Source organism: Corylus avellana, chromosome 6 (assembly GCF_965113065.1).
Source record: "Corylus avellana chromosome 6, dhCorAvel1.hap1.2, whole genome shotgun sequence".
Lineage (NCBI taxonomy): Eukaryota > Viridiplantae > Streptophyta > Magnoliopsida > Fagales > Betulaceae > Corylus > Corylus avellana.
Window position 1 is genome coordinate 6,217,520 of NC_142495.1, and position 20,054 is coordinate 6,237,573.

The following is a 20,054-nucleotide window of genomic DNA, read 5'->3' on the forward strand; positions in this document are numbered from 1 at the left end:
AAAATTTGGCTGGCCCCCTCCCATAAAATTTCCTAGCTCCGTCCCTGCACACAAGGAATGACAATCGACTACGAAAGGAAGTTCACCATATCTGTCCTTAATAAAATCCACAATTTGTGGAATTGCTTGTAAAGTTATGAGTGTCTCAAGTATATATTACCATGTACACAGTTGAAATAAACAAGTGAGAGAATTACAAAGCATCTCATATTCTTTTTACATTTTTATAGTATCAAAGCCTTTCAAGACCCAAGTCTAATTTTATTATTTTTTATTTATTTATTTATTTTTTTTTCGATCCTATGGATTCCTCTTCCCCTGCCATGTGACCATGTCCTCCACCACTTCTCCTGCCATTATGCCCTCCCCTGCCCCTGCCTCCTTCATCAACAACATCTCTCACAATGTCACAGCCAAACTCACTCGTGAAAACTTCATCACTTGGCATTATCAAATGACCACCTGTCTACGAGCCCAGCAAGTCTATGGCCTTGTTGATGGAACAGCAGTTCCACCAACCCAAACCATCCCTAATCCCACACCCTCCTCCTCCAATGCACCAGCCACTCTGGCCAATCTAGAATTTTTACTTTGGGTTCAACAAGATCAGCTAGTACTCAGTGCCATTTTGTCATCTTTATCTGAGAATTTAATTTCTCATCTGGTTGGATTTGCTACATCTCGAGAGGTATATATGGCAAGCACTTGAACGCATGTTCTCGTCCCAGTCTCAGGCCAGAATTATGCAAGTCCATTTTCAATTAGCAACCATCAAAAACGGTGGTTCCTCTATTACAGAATATTTTCAGAAATTCAAAAATCTTGTTGATACCCTTGCTGCAGTAGGACAGCCTTTGAATGACTTTGAACTTGTGTCATTCTTGTTGGCTGGATTGGGATTTGAATATGATCCATTCGTCACCTTTATGATCACCAGGGTTGATCCTTTGTCACTTGAAGATTTGTATGCCCATCTCCTCACACATGAGATGCGCCTGGAGCACAATCTCCAATCTGCTGAAGCTTCTTTTCCTTCAGCCAATGTTGCTGCCAGATCTTATGCTCCAAAGCACAAAGGCCCATTTCATGGCCCTTCTAGTTCCATGAGCAATACTCACAAATCCCTTTTTCCCAACCACAATAATGGATCCCATCGAGGTTGCGGGCGTGGAAAGGGACCCTTTTCTCACTCACCTTCTGGCACATCTCCCAGACCAGTCTGCCAAGTTTGCAACAAGCCTGGTCACACTGCATTGAGCTGCTACCATAGGTTTGATTATACCTATCAAAAAGATAATTCATCAACTATGCAAGCTAATACCGTAACCCCTTAACCCAGCAATGATCTCAATTAGTATCCCGGCACAGGGGCTACCAATCATGTTACCTCGGATCTTGCTAACCTCAATCTTCAAGCTGAGGAATACAATGGCTCGGATCAACTCCGTGTAGGCAATAGGCAAGGTTTGCTAATTAAACATCTTGGCTCTTCCAAATTACATTACCCTCATGTTTCATTTTCCTTGCAAAATTTACTTCATGTTCCTAGTATTCAAAAGAATCTTCTCTCTGTGTCTCAATTTACCTATGACAACAATGTGTTCTTTGAATTTCACCCACACTTTTTTTGTGTTAAGGATCGTCGCACGGGCACCATTCCACTTCGCGGCCAGAGTAAGAATGGACTATACACGTTTCCCTCCATACCACATTCCTCTCGGTTTGCTTTGGTGGGTGAATGTGCTTCCTTAGATCATTGGCACTATCGACTTGGTCATCCATCTCTTCGGATTATCAGTCAAGTTGTTCGTACCAATGCTCTTGCTACTCTCCAGAATAAGGCTTCCACCATTTGTCATGCATGTCGATTGGGCAAAAGCCATGAGTTACCCTTTCATTTGTCCACTACTGTTTCTACTCATCCTTTAGACTTATTGTTTACGGATGTATGGGGACCCTCCCTCTTTCCTTCAATAAATGGAAAATGTCATTATGTTTGCTTCATAGATGATTTCAGCAAATTTTCATGGTTATTTCCCATTGCTGTAAAATCTGAAGTTACCTCCGTCTTCTTGCAATTTCAAAAGCATGTTGAAAAATTATTTGAACGCAAAAATAAAGGCTATTCAATCTAACTAGGGGGTGAATTTCGTTCCCTTAATTCCATCTTGGCCAAACAAGGAATATCTCACATAATTTCTTATCCTCATACCCATCAAAAACAAGGGCCAGTTGAAAGAAAACACCGCCATTTTGTTGAAACTGGATTATCTTTGTTAGCTTCCACCTCCATGCCCTTAAAATATTGGGATGAAGCCTTCTTGATTGCATCTTTTCTTATCAACCGCTTACCTTCCCCAGTCACACATCACAAATCTCCTTTTGAATTACTTTTTTATAAAGCTCCTGACTACAATTTTTTGAAGCTTTTTGGGTGTGCTTGTTGACCTTATCTTCGTCCCTACAACACAAAGAAACTTAATTTCTGCTCCAAACTTTGTGTCTTTTTGAGATATAGCTTTCACCACAAAGGATATCGTTGCCTACACTTCTCATCTGGCCGCATATACATCTCACAGTATGTCATTTTTTACGAATCCATGTTTCCTTTTTCCTTGCCTTCTAACCACAATAGCACATCCCACACCCACTCAAATTCAGTTTCTCTTCCATCAAATATTCAGGTTTGCCCCACCAATACATTATCTACGTGTAGTCCCATTTCTACTTCACCTATGTGTTCAGCTCCTACTTCCATTCTGTGTCCAGCCCCTACTCCTACCACTCAAGCTACTCCACCTCATTCTCCTACATCTGAATTATCTCTTTTAGCTCCTGCCATCACTCATTCCTCTGCCATGGAAGTCCAGCCATTGTCTCCTCATCAAGAAGATCACATGGTTGCAAGCTCCACGTCTCCATCTCGAGAAGAGCTACTGGTTGCACCTCACCGAATGCAAACAAGGTCAAAAAATAATATTCAAAATCCCAAGCAATTTACAAATGGAACCATCCCTTATCCTCCACCCAAGGCACTCATCACTGAATCGGTTGTTGCTAAAATTGAACCCACCTCTTTCACTGAAGCGTCAAAAAGCTCCCATTGGCGTGATGCTATGAATACAGAATTTAATGCTTTCATGCACAATGGCACGTGGTCCTTAATTCCTCGTACCTCCACCATGACTTTAGTAGGATGTAAATGGGTTCTCAAAATTAAACGAAAGCCCGATGGTAGTGTTGATCGCTACAAAGCGCGTCTAGTTGGTAAAGGTTTTCATCGGTAACTCGGCATTGACTTCAGTGAAACATTTAGTCATGTTGTGAAGCCCACTACAATCCGCACTGTTATTTCCATTGTCGTGTCTCTCAACTGGTGTATTAACCAACTAGATGTTACAAATGCATTCTTACATGGCTTTTTGCAGGAGCAGGTATATATGGTTCAGCCCCCTAGGTATGTTCATCCATCTTTTCCAGATCATGTTTGCCATTTAAAGAAGTCTCTCTATGGTCTAAAGCAAGCACTACACGCATGGTTTTCCCGCCTAAGTTCACGCCTTCTAGGGCTTGGTTTTATGGGTTCCAAGTCAGACACATCTTTGTTCTTCTCAGGCCACAGCTCCTTTGTTATCTTCATTCTCATTTATGTGGATGATATACTTATAACTGGACCCGATTCTACATCCATTGCAACATTAATCACCAAGCTCCAATCTAATTTTCCCTTCAAAGACCTTGGGCAACTTCATTATTTCCTTGGCATGGAAGTCTTGCAGGACATTGATGCACTTTTCTTGTCACAAAAACAATATATACTGGACCTGTTGCAAAAATCCAATATGATCAATGCCCAACCCGTGACTTCCCCCATGACATCCTCCAAGACCTTATCCCAGTTTGACAGTGAAGCTTTTGCAAACCCCTCTCTGTATCACAACATTGTGGGCTCATTACAATACCTCTCCCTCACTCGGCTGGACGTATCATTTGCCGTCAACAAGGTGTGTTAGTTTCTTCAACGCCCAACAATAAATCATTGGGCTGCAGTCAAACAGATCTTACGCTATTTGAAGCACACTTGTATCATGGATTATATTTTCGCTAACAGTCCTCTACTAATCTTCATGCCTATTCCAATGCAGACTGGGCAAGTTGTCCTGATGATCAGCGATCCATTGGAGGTTATTGCATTTATTTGGGTTCCAATTTAATCTCTTGGAGCTCTCGCAAGCAAGCTACGGTCTCCCGGTCTAATACTGAAGCAGAATACCATTCCTTAGCTAATGCCACTGCTGAGCTCCAATGGCTTCAATCACTCTTACAAGAATTGGGTATGTTTTCTATCTCAGCCACCTACATTATGGTGTGATAATCTTGGTTCCACATACCTCATTGCCAATCCCATGTTTCATGCACGTACGAAGCATATTGAAATTGACTTTCACTTCGTACGTGACAAAGTGGCCTTCGAGAATCTAATCGTTAGTTTCATTTCCATCAAGGACCAACGGGGTAATATTCTTACCAAGCCCCTTGTCTCAAACCATTTCATTACTCTTTGTGACAATCTCAACGTCTTTGCCATTCCGCTTAGATTGAGGGGGCCCATTAAGACAATTTCCACAAATCACGTGATCCACCAATCCAGCAAATTATCTCATGCAATGAAGGCAATGATAGATCACAATAGAAGCCCAACAAGGAAAGATCATGCTGCATTATTATCTGCCAGCCCTATAACAGATTTTGCAATGCATCATTATGCAGATAAGGAAACTAGTCACAAGCAAGAAAGGAATACACCTCTGGAAAGAAATCTATCAATCAATCACACAAGGAATGACAATCAACTACAAGAGGAAGTTCACCATATTTGCCCTTAATAAAATTCACAATTTGTGGAATTGCTTGTAAAGTTACAAGTGTCTCATGTATATATTACCATGTACACAATTGAAATAAACAAGTGAGAGAATTACAAAGCATCTCATATTCTTTTGCATTTTTAATCACGCAGAAACGACCAAATACAGATCAAATTATCTATATATCTATGGCCATGTTATAATTAATTATCTTTTATTAATTTTCTTTTCTTTTGTTTGCTAATAAGCAGCAAGTCATACAAGTATATATATTGTTAACAATATTATGTTATTATTATTTACTTTCTTTGGTATTCTAAGTTTACTAGGTTTACCTTTCCTTATTCTACTAGGTTTGTATTATTAGCCTATATATAGGCCCCTTTAGTACATTATATAGTGTGATTCAATATACAACCTTATTCTCAACATGGTATCAAAACACAGGTTCTGAATCACTTTAATTTTTTTTTTTTTTGTTGGGAAACTTCAGAAAGCCCCCCTGAACTTCTAGCCGTTTTGAAAAACCCTCCATGAATTTTCAAAACTCTTACTTAGGCCCCTTGAACTTTGATTTTCTCTCACTTTGGACCCTTTTAACGTTAAAGTCAAAAAATTTGACTTTTTATACCCATTTTACCCTTCCCTAAAACTACGTCGTTTTGTGTCCTAAAACTACAACACCTACCCAGCCCAAAACGATGTCATTTTAGGCATTAATTTTAATTTTAATTTTTTTAAAAAAGCAACAACCAAAAAAAAAAAAAAAAGGGGGGGGGGGGGGGGGGAAATCGGGGGTGGCTTCACCCTTGGCTGATCTGGGGGTGGTCAAACCACCCCCATGGCCCCGGACCACCCCCTTGGCCAAAAAAAAAAAAAAGGGGTGGCTGAAACCACCCCAGCCCAAATTCACCCCATCCCCCCCCCCCCCCCCCCCCCCCCCCCGTTTTTTTTTTTTTTTTTTTTTTTTTTTTGGCCTTTTGGGGGTGGCCGGACCACCCCCCATGGCCAAGGGGGGTGGTCTGGCCACCCCCAGACCGACCAAGGGGTGGCTGAAGCCACCCCGATTTCCTTTTTTTAAAAAAAATAAAATTTTGCTTTTTTTTTTATTTTTTATTTTTTAATATTATGCTAAAAAAACGACGTCGTTTTGGGTTGGGTGGTGAAGTAGTTTTGAAGCCCAAAACTGTGTAGTTTTGGAGTCCAAAACGACGTAGTTTTGGAGTCCAAAACGACTTAGTTTTGGTTGAGGGTAAAACGGGTATAAAACGTCCAAAACGACGTAGTTTAATGTTAAAAGGGTCCAAATTGAGAGAAAATCAAAGTTCAGGGGGCCTAAGTGAGAGTTTTGAAAATTCAGAGGGGGTTTTTCAAATCGACTTGAAGTTCATGGGGGTTTTCTGAAGTTTCCTTTTTTTTTCTTTTTTTTTTTTTTTTTTTTTTTTTTTCGGTGTCGCTAGTGTTATCCGGCAAATCCTTCCCTTTGTCCCTCATGGTTCTCTATTATTTCCTCGAAGTTTTCAGCGGATCACTATACCGCTTGAAAGCTCAGAAGACAACCGTCACAAAGTTGCTGCACACAGTTCCATCAGAGTTCTCACGCTCCCACACGTGCCGCCCAAAGTTTGGGCAATTTCGCCACCGGCCGCCACGATGGTCCCGATCCGAATTCAATAAGAAGAGCTAGTTTCTAATTGCACTACAAATCTTATCACAATTGTATTGTTTTCGTGTAATCTTTGTATCTTTTACGTTATTCTACATGTTGTAGTTATCTTGTCCTAATTATTTAGATTTAATATTTTTCTTTGTCATTAATTAGTGATGATTTTACATGGTATCAAAACCAGACATTATGAGTTCAAGCTGTCAATATTCAAAGTGTTGGAGCCTAGTGGTGACAGTCTTTATATGTTTATCTTTTATATATTTTATGTTGTTATTTATTTCACCAGTGTCAATCCAACCTAAAATAATTGATAACACGTAACTTGTTATAGAAAAACGGATTAACATGAATTTTCTTCTTCAAACATTGTCGTTCACGAAATTCATGCACTCCTCTATTTTATAATTAATTACAAGTTGGGTATTATCATGGATAATTTTATGTTAAATATTCCTCGATCATTAAGCTTATGAAATCCACACAAGAGTTATCTTCTTCAAATTAACATTGGATATTCAAAGCGATTTCGTGATTTTTCCTCTTTTGAAGTGCATTTAATATGTTATCGTGTGTGTATAAACAAAAGACCAATAAAATCTTATAAAAGGCCAAGTTCACTGCATGGAATAAAATATAGTGTACGTAACTTGTTAAAAGAACTGAACGTTATTTTGTACAGATTTTTTTTCTCGATTAGGACTTTTTCAGCGTTATCGTGTTTATTTTTTCTTCTTCTATATATCCCTAGTTGAATATCCAATGTTTGAATAAGAAATTCATGTAATCCGTTATTTTAGAACAAGTTACGTATTATCAATTATTTTAGGTTGAATTGGACTTGTTACCGATTGTTTTAGGGAAAGTGGAAACTATTTTTTGAAACCAAAGAAGGTTTTTTTTTTTTTTTTTTTTTTGTCAAACAAAAAATATTTTTTATTGAACCTAATTAACACTGAAAAATACAAAAAAAATAGTTTACATGGAAACAAACAGATCGAGCTTAAGCCGCAAGCATGAAATAACTTCTTTCTTTTTTTTTTTTTTTTTTTTTTTTTTTTTTTTTTCTGATGAATAATAACTTTATATTGATCCACGTGGCACTACTATCCTTTATACTCGTAGTGGAAGATTTTGAGTTACTCTTTATTTATTTATTTATTTAATTATTTTTTAAAAAAACACAAACTCATTTAGAAAGCAATATACTAGAACTCTAATATTGAAATAACATTTTACACATAACTAAACGTCGTTACAAAATCCCTATACTACTATTGTCCCACGACTCTCACGTAAAACTCAAAATAATGACTTGTGAGGCATTTAATACAAAGGCTGCTTTGACAAAGCCCAACAAAAGCTGAGGCCTCCTACCGACCTTATGGGTAGTAATCCTTTTTATTTTATTTTATTTTATTTCTTTTCTATTCAAATAAAGGGAACCGGGAAAAGGAAAACAACATTACAAAGGAAGGTCTTTGCCACTCCTTACACGAATAGAACTAAGAAAAGGAGAAGAAGTGAGAATGCTTCCGAATACAAAGTGGGAAGCGGCCCATTTAGCAATTTGATGAGCACAAAAGTTGGCACATCTAGAGGTCTTCAAAGCTGTCCAAACCGGGATGGAGAGCAAAACATTCTGAAGATCAGAGATAACAGGAGAAGAAGCCCAACCAAAGAAGAGGGGGGGATCCTTAATAGCAACAATTGTAAGAAGAGAGTCCCTTTATAAAATGAGGGAGGAGCTGCCGAAAGAAACTGAAAGTTCAGCTGCAAGAAGGGCAGCATGGGCTTCACCAAGATTAGCATCCATGACTGCTAGCTTTTTAGAGCAAACCACAACAAAATCGCCATTGTGGTCCCTGAGAGTAGCAGCAGCTACAGAAAAATCAGGTCGAATGGCCACATCAAAATTCACCTTCAAGGTACCAAGAGGGGGAGGGGACCAATCAGCAATGGGAGGATCACCAAATTTCCATGCATTAAGGTGATGAATGGTGGAAATTCTAATCTGTTTCTGAACAACCAGGGGGTCCGGGATGATACCGTTGTGGATCACTTACTCCTAGTAAGCCGAATATAATCCGGTAAAACTAACACTGAGAGCTAAAAATTGTGAGCTTCCTTAGGAGAAATACCAAACATAGCACATGGGTGTAGCAAAGCTTTAGTCCAATTGGCAATGGGCTGGGAGCTAAGGAAAGAAGTATGCAGAGGCCAAAAGGAATTATGCCACAATCTTCTAGCAAAAAGGCAGCCCAAGAAAATATGCTGCAAAATTTCAGGGGGGCCAGAGCATAAAGGGCATCTCAACATCTCTTCTTCAACATTGGGAAAAAATTTGAAAATATTAGTACGAACCGGCAAAATGTTCCATGAAATTTTCCACAACAAATGCTTTAACCTCAATTGAATCCGGAGAGACCAGAGAAGCTTCCAATCAGTCGGGCTAAGGGGCGAGCAGCTCAGAAAGAGAGGGCCAACCGCCAAATCATGGGCAGACTTAACCGAGAAATTACCACTAGGGGCCGAGGTCCAAAGAAGGGACTTGGGAAAGGTGGATATCTTTAATTTTGTTTGTTGAATTGGAATAAAAAAAATGTGGTTTATAAGAGGAAGATTCCATTCTCTAAAAGAAGGAAGAATGAGATCAGAGACTGAAAGAGAAGGGACAGAAGATAGAAATGTTAGGGGAGGGTATAAAACCATTCAAAGTGGGGATCCAAGGAGAGTTCCAAACTTCCAAACCAAGCCCAGAAGACACCGACCAACAAGCACCTTGTTGCACAACATCTTTACAATTAAGGGCCCCTTTCCACAACCAAGAAGCAGTGTGGGAGATAGGAGATGACAAAAAATCTGTGGAAAGTAAGTATTTCGCTGAAAGGGAGTGAACCCATAAAAGATTTTGTTTGGTCAACAATTTCCAACCAATCTTGGCCAACAAAGAGCGGTTCTGGCATTCTATGGTCCTAAGCCCGAGACCACCAGCAGCTTTAGGTGAGCAAATTCTATTCCAACCCAGCAAGGATAGGCATTTTTTCTTATCTTGAGGGAAACCCCACCAGAATTTCCTAAGAGAGGAGTCTATATCTCGACACAAAGACTTGGGGAAGAGGAAAAGTGACATAGAATAGCTAGGCATAGCATTAGCCATAGCCTGGATATGAGTAGTTCGGGCTACTTGAGAAAGAATCTTAGCCTTCCACCCAGAGAGCCTGTTAAGAACCTGAATCTTAAGATTTGCAAATGCAAGGCTCTTGTTTCTATAGAAGAAAAGTGGCAGCCCAAGATGTTTGGCATTGGACGGAATCAGACGAAGATAGAGAGTGGACTGGATCATTGCTGAGGCAAAGGGACCACAATTTTTGCTAAGGAACAAAGAAGACTTAGCAAAGTTAACTTGTTGCCCAGACCAAGCAGAGAATCTAGACAGACAATTCATAATGCAATTTGCTTCAGAAACATTTCCCCTAGAGAACACCATTAAATCATCTGCAAAGAGGAGATGAGAAATAAGGGGGCTCTTTCTCGAGATTGTAATACCATGCAGATTTCTAGCCATTTCCTCTCTGATAATAAGCCTTGATAGCACTTCGGAACCAAGCAGGAAGAGAAAGGGGGAGAGAGGGTCACCTTGTCTCAAACCCCTATTAGGAGAGAACTTGCCGTAAGGGGAGCCATCCAAAATAATAGAGAAGGTTACTGTAGAAATACACTGCTCAATCATCCGGATCCATTTCAAGTTAAACCCAAGGCAGGAAAAGATTTTCAAGATGAAGCCCCATTCCATCCGGTCAAAAGCCTTCTCCATGTCAAGCTTGAGAGCCATAAGAGCACCATTACCTTTCTTCTTCTTCATGGAGTGGAAAATTTCATGTGCAAGGATTGAGTTCTCTTGTATTGATCTCCCTGGTAAGGAGGCAGATTGGTTTGGGGAGATAATCTTTTGGAGCAGAGGTTTGAGCTGGTTAGCCATAATCTTTGAGATGATTTTGTAAGTAAAATTTGTGAGCCTAATGGGTCTGAATTGAGTAACTCTAGAGGGTTGTCAACCTTGGGAATGAGAGCAATATGGGTGTGGTTAAATTCCTTGAGCAAAAACCCATGTCTGAAAAAATCTTGGACAAAATGAATCACTGAGAGACGAATAATGGGCCAATAGGTTTTATAGAATAAACCAGTGAAACCGTCTAGACCACGAGCTTTGGTGAGGCCAAGCTGGGAAATGACAAGCTTAATTTCTCTTTCATCAGGGATGGCGCAAATTAAATCATTCTCATCCAAGGAGATAATTGGAGAAAAAAGGGAACTAAATTCCTCATCAAAAGTGGGATTAGAAGAGGTGGACAGAGTCTGAAAGTACTCAGAAAAATGTAACCCAATTTCAAACCTGTTACTCAAAAAAATACCATTGTCAGTTTTTAAAGAAGAGATAGAATTATGCCTGCGACGAATGGTGGTGGAGGCATGGAAGAATTTTGTGTTTAAGTGTTTGCTAGTGAGCCACAGTTTTCTGGATTTTTGTTTCCAGAGGCTTTCTTCTCGAATTAATTCTTCTTGCAGGGCCAATTGAATTTTGTCTTCTAAAACAGGGGACTCATCTGTCACGGGGGAGCATTGAACTCTGTTGAGCTTAGCCAACAAATTCTTAATCTTGAAGTGAATATTCCCAAAGTGATGAATATTCCAATCCTTTAGAGCTGCTTTAGAAGCTTTGATCTTTCTGCTTAAAGAAAAAGCAACAGAGCCATTAAAAGGTGAATTCCATGCTTCTGCTATCACTGAATGGCTTGCAATATCACGAGTCAAAAACTCCTCAAATTTGAACGGCTTGGGCAGGTTAGGAAAAGGACCAGAGGTAGAGAGAAAAAGATGATTATGGTCAGATTCAGAAGCAGGCAAATGAGAAAGGTGGGCATCGGGGAAAAGAAACACCCAGAGATGGTTAGAGAGACCTCGATCAAGACGCTCCTTGATGTTAAATCTACCAAGACGTTTATTATTCCAAGTGAAAGGCTTACTCGAGAAACCCAAGTCCACCAGTCCGTTAGCCTGAACAAAATCAATGAACTGATAGTGAGAAGAAAAACCAAAAACTCTTCCTCCTTTCTTCTCAGCAGAAGAAAGAATAGCATTGAAATCACCGATAAGGACCCACGAGCCCCCAAATCTAATACCAACATTATTCAAATTGTGCCAAAAAGATCTGCGAAGATTCCAGGAAGAGGGGGCATGCACACAAGAAGCAAGCCAGGGGGAAGAAGGAGGATCAAAATAAACCAAAAAAGAGATATGATGCCTATTAAGGAGAATAGGTTCAATCTCAATACCTGGCTTCCATGCAACAACAAGACCACCCTTAGTTCCAAGAGGAGGAACTTGTAGCAAAAAAGAGTAGCCCATCCTTGAAAGAGAATTCGGAGTAGGAGGGAGACAAATTTTTGTTTCACATAAGAACACAATGTCAAGCTTATGAATCACGCACAAAGCCCTAAGAGTACGAACTGTCGTGGGCAGGGCAAAACCATGACAGTTCCAAGACAGGAGCTTCATGGAGCCAAGGAAGGCGTGGATAGGCCCGCCTCCTCAGCCAATTTTGTAGTGACAAAAAGTTGGCCGTAGAGGCCTGGAGAGACACTTCATGAGGCAACCTATTACGGTTCCTGGCAGCTTTGAAGATACGACGTGCAAAGGTCTTCGAGGAGCCCAATGAATCAATTTCCTTAGGAGTTTGGATCTCTGAGATGGGATCAAGAACCTCCGTAGTAATTGCAATCCCTTTCCCTTTCTTGGCTGTAGGCAACTCATCAAAATCATGAATTCTTATGGGGGGATTGAGTGAGAGGGGTTGGGGAAAAGCATCATTAGAGGGGAAAAATTGGGGAGGATTCACGTGATCTGAGTTAGGGGGCTTATGCTTGATGGGAGGTCGAATAGGATAAGGTTGTGATCTGGTCTTTTTGGTACACTTGGATAAGAAACTCCCTCTAAGGCTGTGGCCTGGGCTACCATCAACATACTTTTGGGCTGTTAGGAGAGTGGAAGGAGAAGGTTTAAGCTTATCATTCCAAGTGTCAAGGTCTGAAAAAAGGTCAAATAGAAGTGGAATGATGGGTTTTTTGGGTCCATATATTTGAAATTGGGTTAGAGGGAGGGGTATTTGAAATTGGGTTAGGGTTGGAATGGGGCCCGAAAAAATTTGCAAAAAGTGGACGACTGGTTTGGGGGAGACATGAGGGGCAAGGTGGGAAGAAAGATCGTTTGAAGGGGTGTTAATACCAAGGGTGGTGGGTGGGAATTTGTTCGGCGCCATTACGAGGGTAGAATATGACGAGGACAGTTCATGAGCGTTGGATGTCTCAGGTTGGTGGGGATGAGGACCAAGGGCTATGTGATGGGCTGATGTGTGACAGGTACGTCCCACGAGGGGTTTGCAAGCTTGGGGAGAGAGAATAGAGGGTTTAGGATTGAAGAGGATAACCTAGGACTGAGTTGGTACAGTGGGCTGAACTCACTCCGCCTTAGTATCAGTTGATTCACGAATGGGGACGGCACCCCTGAAGCTGGAGAAAGTAGTAGCTTTAAGCGAGACTTTGTAATAGTCTGGTTCCTTTGAGTCAGCGTTTGCACAACAAGCATACTTCTTATGATTGATTAACCCACATGAAACACAGTAATCACCCAAACACTCGTATTCGAACTGACACCAAGTGGGGATTCCACCTTCACGGGCTTGGAAAAACCCAGGCTTAAGTGGCTTCATTACATCGATTTCCACAAGGATCCTGAGAGAAGACCGGCAAATGGACCCAGATTCTCCAATGTTTTCAACTTTCAACAAATTCCCCAGTCCTAGACCAATAGAAACCGCATTGGAACGGTTCATATTTTTCAGAGTTAGGTCATGGATTTGAATCCAAAAGGAGGCTGAACCAAAAGGAACCTCATGGGTAGTAACCCTTACTTGCATACAAGTCCTCCTTGACCTCCTCAACAACATCGGTAAAATTAATAATTTTATAGGTAGAAGCGTGAGTCCATGACTCAGCAAATATTAAATAAAATTTTTTTAAAAAAAATTATCATTATTTATGTGTGATGTGAGTCTCATAATATTGAAACCAAAATTACAATTTTCCTTAGCATTTTCTTTTCTTAGAGCTCCATAGTCTTATATTATGAGTATACTCATAATATAAAGCAAACAAAGGCATTTGATTACATGTAATAATGTAAAACAAGAATTAAATCACATTATATTAGAACTTATAAGCAAACAAATGGAATATAACATTTAATCTCTTTAAGCTTATCACATCCACTTAACCATCGGGAATGTTAGTTTACTCTCTCTTCTTATCATCGAAGTGCAAAGTGTATCAATCTCACTTAACCGCTGTGTTTGTTAAGCGTATCATCCACACTTACCTTGGGTTGCTAGTTTTTTCTCTCCCTTCCTAGCATCGAGGTGCTTAGTGTATCAACTCCAATGAACCTATAGGTTGCTAGTCCCTTTTTCCCATTCCTAGCATCAAGGTGTGAAGTGTATCATCATCACCCCTACATAACCACCAGGTTTGTTAAATCACATTTTCATGATCTCCTTTGAAAGCCCATTATTTTTTCTTTTCTTTTTTCAAAATTCATTTTGCATTGAAAGCATGTAATTCTCGTGCTAATATATACCTTGATATTTATAAACATATTTAAACTTGTAGGCTTGATTATATTATCACAATGAAATCATGCTAATAATACATAATATCATAAAATATGTAAAACATTTTAACTATTGGTCAGTAAATTTGTCCTTACGACTCTTTGTTATTTACTTAAAATATTGTGCCAATATATGCTTCCACGTTTGTCTGGACTTCATTATAACTATCTGTTAGGATCTAGGCTTATATAGAAACCCAAAACGTTACCAAAACCTAAGAATGTTTTGGGCCTTTGGCCCATTTCTGTACTCCTTCATTGTGGTTGATTACCCAAACAAGAATAACTCTATATTTTATAAACGTTCCTCATGGCCTAGATCTCTTATTGAGCCATTCTTACACATTTTGGGTGAAAATACGAGTAATGTTGATAAGATATTGACTCATAGAATGCTTAAATGCTTAGGTTATCAGCTACGGAAAAAGTCGTCTTTGATAATAAGTATCATCAGCTGATAACCTTTTTTGATGAGGCAACCGTGACAACCTCCTTTTGTATAGGTGTATAAGAATAATTAATATACCTACAATTTACAAAGTATAAGTGTATAAGATATATATACTAACCTATGAGTATGAGTGTATAATTGTATATAAACATAGTATGTTTATTGTATAATAAATTTCAGTGTATACTTACTTGTATACCCACATATAATATGTTAATACATACCATTCTTTTTACCGGATTAATGATTCTGAGGTCCAATTTCTAGTTAGATATCATGGAATGCCAAGAAGCTTTTAGTTGACATCCGAGAAATTTCAATTCTACTCACAGATAATATGTTAATATACATACTATAATATTATGGTAATATGACTTGTGTTCAACCGAGCCGAGTCGAGTTTAGACAAGTTATCCACAATCCATTCATTTATTGAATGAACCAAATTCGAATCGAGTCTATCTGAACTGAGCCTAAGTCGGTTCCCGAGCAGCTTTCTTCACTTAAGAGCCCTAGTGTTGAGGGTCACCGCAAAGTCCTCAATTTTATCTTCAACTTGACATAAAAGGGGGAATAAAAATACCATTTTTTCTGAGCCAAATAAAAATACCTCTTGAATCATTCGACCACCTATCCAATACTCACTACTCACACTCTATTTCCTACATCAGATCCCAACTACCTCTGGATCTTTTTTACTTCTCTGGTCAGACCAACATATATCTCACACACAAATTAAAACTGAAAACCTAACAAGTTGCAACTTTTGAAGCCTGTGCTTAAAAAGCTGATAAAGAAAACCTGACAAGTTATTCGCCATAATTTATCATCAATATTGACCATTAATCACCTCAACCACCTTCTAAGGTCACTGGTTGAAGAAGGAGAAATCTCACCACCAAGGCTATCAGTGCAGCATGAGGAATAATTGGACTGACGCTCCATCCCAAAATGTGTTCCAGCAACACTCTTAAAGCTTGGACTCCTCAAGTTATGCCCATGACCTCCATAACCCATCCCCAAACCATAAGGGTCCGGTGCCGGGAACGAAAGCCGCTTCTTCGCCGCCGACCCGACTCGCTCCCGCTCCGGTGTTAACGGCCTCTGCCTTGGCGCGCTCTGAGACCGCACACGAGCCTTAGCAGACTCGGTTGCGGCCATGTAATTAGGCATTGTAGAACAACCAGTGCCACCACTACTTGTTCCACCCCTGCCAGGTTGATGCAGGCTACCACTGTAACAATAGTTGGACCTTAAGCTTGGTGTTTGAGATGTATTGTAGGTTCTATCTTCTCTAGAGCAACGAGGGCTCGCCGACCGGACTTGGACAGGCCGGGTTTTCGATGGTGAGGGTGTGGCAGGGGAGTGATGGGGGTGTAGATTTTGGTGGAATCTGTGGAGCGGGGAACTGGGTCTTTGTTGTTGGTGTTGGTGATGCTGATTTTGATTAGGCTTCCGGAAAGTAGGAGCTAAGTATGAGTAGGGCTGGGAGGTATCCATTTCCACGGTTTTGATGGGGTCTCTTTGATCAGTTGAGGCTCTTCCCCGGGAATCCCACGGCTTCGTGGCCATCCAACGGTCGAGCCATTTCGGTCTCTCTTCGAGCTCGTCTTCATTACCAATTGATGGGCTCCTGCCAGTCCTCCAAATCTATGATGGGAATTGAAAGTTAAAAAAAAAAAAAATAGCACACGGATATGACATAACTAAAACAAAGGCCACCGAAACAGAGTAAAGAGCCAGAGTAGTGGATAAGATAAAACCTGCTGAGAAAAGGAGTGAGACAAGGTCTTGTCACGCTTCATCGCAGTTTCTTTTCTGTGCTGCAACATGGCTTTCACTTCTTCAACTGTGTGGGGGCGTTCATCCCAATCATCTGCTACACTACTTCCTTCTCTTGACTGTAATTACCCACCAAAAAAAAAAAAAACCATTAAAATACTTGAGCCGTTGCAGCTTACTAGTGTCAAAAGGTTTCTGTTTGATTGACATTTGGGAAGCAGGAAAAGGGCTTCTTTGATTTTACCATCATTTTGCTTCTAAAAAGCAAGAAAAGTAACTTTGGCTTCGGATCAAAACCAAACTTACAATCGATTTTCTTTCTGAAATGTCTTGAAGATACCGCGACTCCCAAACGCTATTTGTGTCGCTGAATGTGGATTTTCTGGTGCCATCATGGGAGAGCCTCATGCGTTGGTCAAGCACCCTAGCCTGCACCCGAACCAGCGCTTGCATGCACCTAAGAGTCATCTTTGCTTGCTTTCTAACATTATGACCTCTCACCAAAGCCTGCAACTTTACCAGCCCCTTAAGCGCACGAAGCGCTCTCCTCGCCTACACCAACACACGGCAATACACTGTCACACAACGCGAAAATGGCTAAATACTCTGTCTTCTTATAGAAAATACAAGGCAGATCTGTCGATCTTTGGCTTACCAAATACCCTCTAAAAGCTGTCTGAATAACAACGGCAGCAGAGTGCTCTTTGGCATGACTAGCAGGCCTGGTCAGCCGAGCCACCTCCACCGCCGCCTGGGCAGTGGCCATTGCAGCCTCGGCAGTGGCCACCGCAACTGCAAGCGCTTGCTTTCGCTCCGCAGCCGCCTTCGCTGCCGACTCATGGTTCGTCGGTGCAGCAACGGCATTTGTAGGGGTTTGCTGCGGCTCCGTTTCTTGGTTTGTGGGCTTCCTGAATATCCATCTTCGCTTCTCTCTCTTCTGCGGGGAGAAAGCCGGATAAAGATCATGATTTGCAAAGTTAAGGGAACGAATCAAGAAGCCAAAGAATGTTCATTTTTAAACACAAATAGAGATTAATAACAGTTTCACACCTTTTCTTCATCCTCTTTAGTAGGAGATCTGAAAGCCCTTTTGACAGCAGTCAACCATGAGCTACCTCCCTTCTTCCCCATCAAAAGATGAGGTAAAATCCAAGTTGCATTTACAGCGAATCTGCTAAAATAGATGACAAAGACCAGAGAACTTCGAGGGTAAAGATGATCCGCTCTTGTGTTACCTCTTTAACCGTGCATGTGTTTGGAGGCGTGTGAGAGAGAGGGAGAGAAAAATAATAATAATAATAATAATAATAATAATGCAAGTGCCTGAAGCAGCAGGCTCTGACGGATTAACTGTAGTGGTGAGCTGGGAGAGAATCTACTGCATCTGTTCTTGGTAAACGTAGCGCCAAGCTTCCATGAGATTAGATCGTACGCTCACAGCTCATGTCATCCAAACTCTGCTCAAAAGTTACTCAATTTTTATTATACTTTCTTACCAAAGTTTATAAAAAAATTTGTAATTTCTAAAAAATTGTCATGATGTAGAGAACACCCACATTTCCGTTTGTTAATTTGATTTAAAGGGTATTTTCTGTTTTAAGTTTGAAAAAATATTTTCTTTTTTTTACATGAACTCATGGGAAGACGGTGACATGCGGTGTCAGAGTGTACGTTAACAGCTTTACTTATCGAGTGAGAGTGAAATCGAGGAGCTTGAAAGCCACGAGAGCACGTTGGGTGCACAAGAACCCAAACCCCCAAATGCCCTTTTTTCTTTTTCGTTTCTTTTTCTCAACAGTAATGTGATTCTTCGCTTTAATGTTCAGAAACAATTGCGCACCCCTCATGGCTATCACGTGCTGCCAGCAGTTGATGGACCATGGCGGTCCTCAATTTGATCAAAAGTTTAGTCGGCAGGTGGCTCCAGTCCATTGACTATTTAGTCAATGCCAAGAGGCCTAGTTGGATCCCTCGTGGCTTTCACGATATCGAAGACTGGTCAAACTGTGCTGATTCCCTTGATCTTGTTTTTAAGTTGGTGATCTCATTCCAATACCACAACAAAATTATCAGATATCTTGGACAGAGTTCTGTTCTTAAATCTTTGACCAGGCCAATTGTAACAACTCTGATCCTTATTTGGGTTAATTCTTAGGTAAAGTTTAAGTGCAGATCCATTAATGAGGCTTATGTTGACTTATTACTTAAATAGATCACCAAGCCCATTAAATATAATTAATAAATTTTATTTTTCAATATTATTCTGAGTAATACGAATTGTTTAATGATTTGTAATTTAGTATTGCATGATTTTATGCTCGTATCTTTTTCACCTCTTTTATAGTTGTTGATTAATTTGAGGATGGATGAGGAGGCCGACTTTGGACCGATTCACTTAGTTGATTTTTTGAGGAGTTTGACCCGCTCTAAAGTGGAGAATTGTGGCGTAATTTTGATAATCTTTTGGGATTTTTCCGAAAGTATTGTCAGTTTTACGATAACCCTTTGATGGACCGGGAATTTTGCATGTGTTAGACTATGGTTACTGATTTAAGATTTGGTCTATAATAAATTATATTTGACTTGGAGATTGGTATGAGATCAAGACTTTTGATGATCATCTCTATAGTATGATGCTTTATTAGTTGATCTAGTATTGATATATATTATTGTGGGTGTGTTGATAGTTATAAAATCATGACGTACACGAGACACATATAAAAATATATATATATTATTTTTTTATAATGAGTGACATGTGCCATGATTTTTATCGACTTTGAAGTAACACAATGACATAAAGGTTAAGTTTATTTTACGGAATTTGACTATAATGAGTAACTTGTTAGAGTAATGCTAAAAGGAAGGTCCATATCCTCCTTGTGTCATTTCAATGATGTGGCACTCTTAAATTTGTGATAGATTATTATTTAATTTTGATAAAATTATAATTTTTAGAACCATATTAATTTTTGGATGACACAAGAAAGACGTAAGCCTTCCTTTTAGCATTGTTCAATTTGTTATTTGTGTGTATTCCATAGAGCTCTTAGAACATTTAATACCACATAGAGTTTATTATAAAGCAAATAAACCACATGGATTGATTTTATATTTTTCCTTGCTCCATTTGTTCTGGTGTAATATATATATATATATATTTGTATTTTTAGGTATTTGGTGAGATTGAAAATAATAGTCAAATTGAAAATTGAAAATTTGACAAAAAAAGTTTTTTGGAAATTGTTTATGTTTTTAACTTTCATAAACCATTTTTTGAGTTTACATTTCTCCTTCTTAAACTGTTATACCATTGATGGAAGTCTCCAACCGGTCTCCAACATGGTTCATTTTCTGTACAAGTATATTTTATGCAAAATGTTTTTCGTATTTTATGGTATTTGGTGAGACTTGGGGGAACTAGAATGTTTAGTTTGGGGGGCAAAAAAAAAAAAAAAAAAAAATCAAGGGAGAAAGTTAATTTTTAAAGGTATATTTATAAAGAAAACAAAAAAAATTGGGGACCACCCTATGGCTTAGGGGGCTGCCGCCCCCCAAAGCC

At 39.7% G+C, this 20,054-nt stretch overlaps 2 protein-coding genes across 2 annotated transcripts; one reads left to right on the plus strand and one right to left on the minus strand.

Annotated features, from left to right (window-relative positions):
- Window positions 1-331: 331 nt before the first annotated feature.
- Window positions 332-4,372, plus strand: LOC148584808 (uncharacterized). The gene is made up of 8 exons (XM_088517283.1): window positions 332-688; window positions 810-1,322; window positions 1,638-1,946; window positions 2,519-2,578; window positions 2,685-3,273; window positions 3,429-3,434; window positions 3,616-4,004; window positions 4,112-4,372. Exons 1-8 carry the CDS (start codon window positions 332-334, stop codon window positions 4,370-4,372), a joined length of 2,484 nt encoding a protein of 827 aa, XP_088373409.1.
- A 10,871-nt stretch (window positions 4,373-15,243) lies between these two features.
- LOC132186728 (protein IQ-DOMAIN 18) lies at window positions 15,244-17,797 on the minus strand. The gene is made up of 5 exons (XM_059600752.2): window positions 17,543-17,797; window positions 17,148-17,429; window positions 16,799-17,044; window positions 16,474-16,611; window positions 15,244-16,360 (listed from the first exon to the last, which is right to left on the minus strand). The coding sequence occupies exons 1-5, from the start codon at window positions 17,621-17,623 to the stop codon at window positions 15,557-15,559; spliced, it is 1,551 nt and encodes a 516-aa protein (XP_059456735.2). The 5' UTR covers window positions 17,624-17,797; the 3' UTR covers window positions 15,244-15,556.
- Window positions 17,798-20,054: the final 2,257 nt, after the last annotated feature.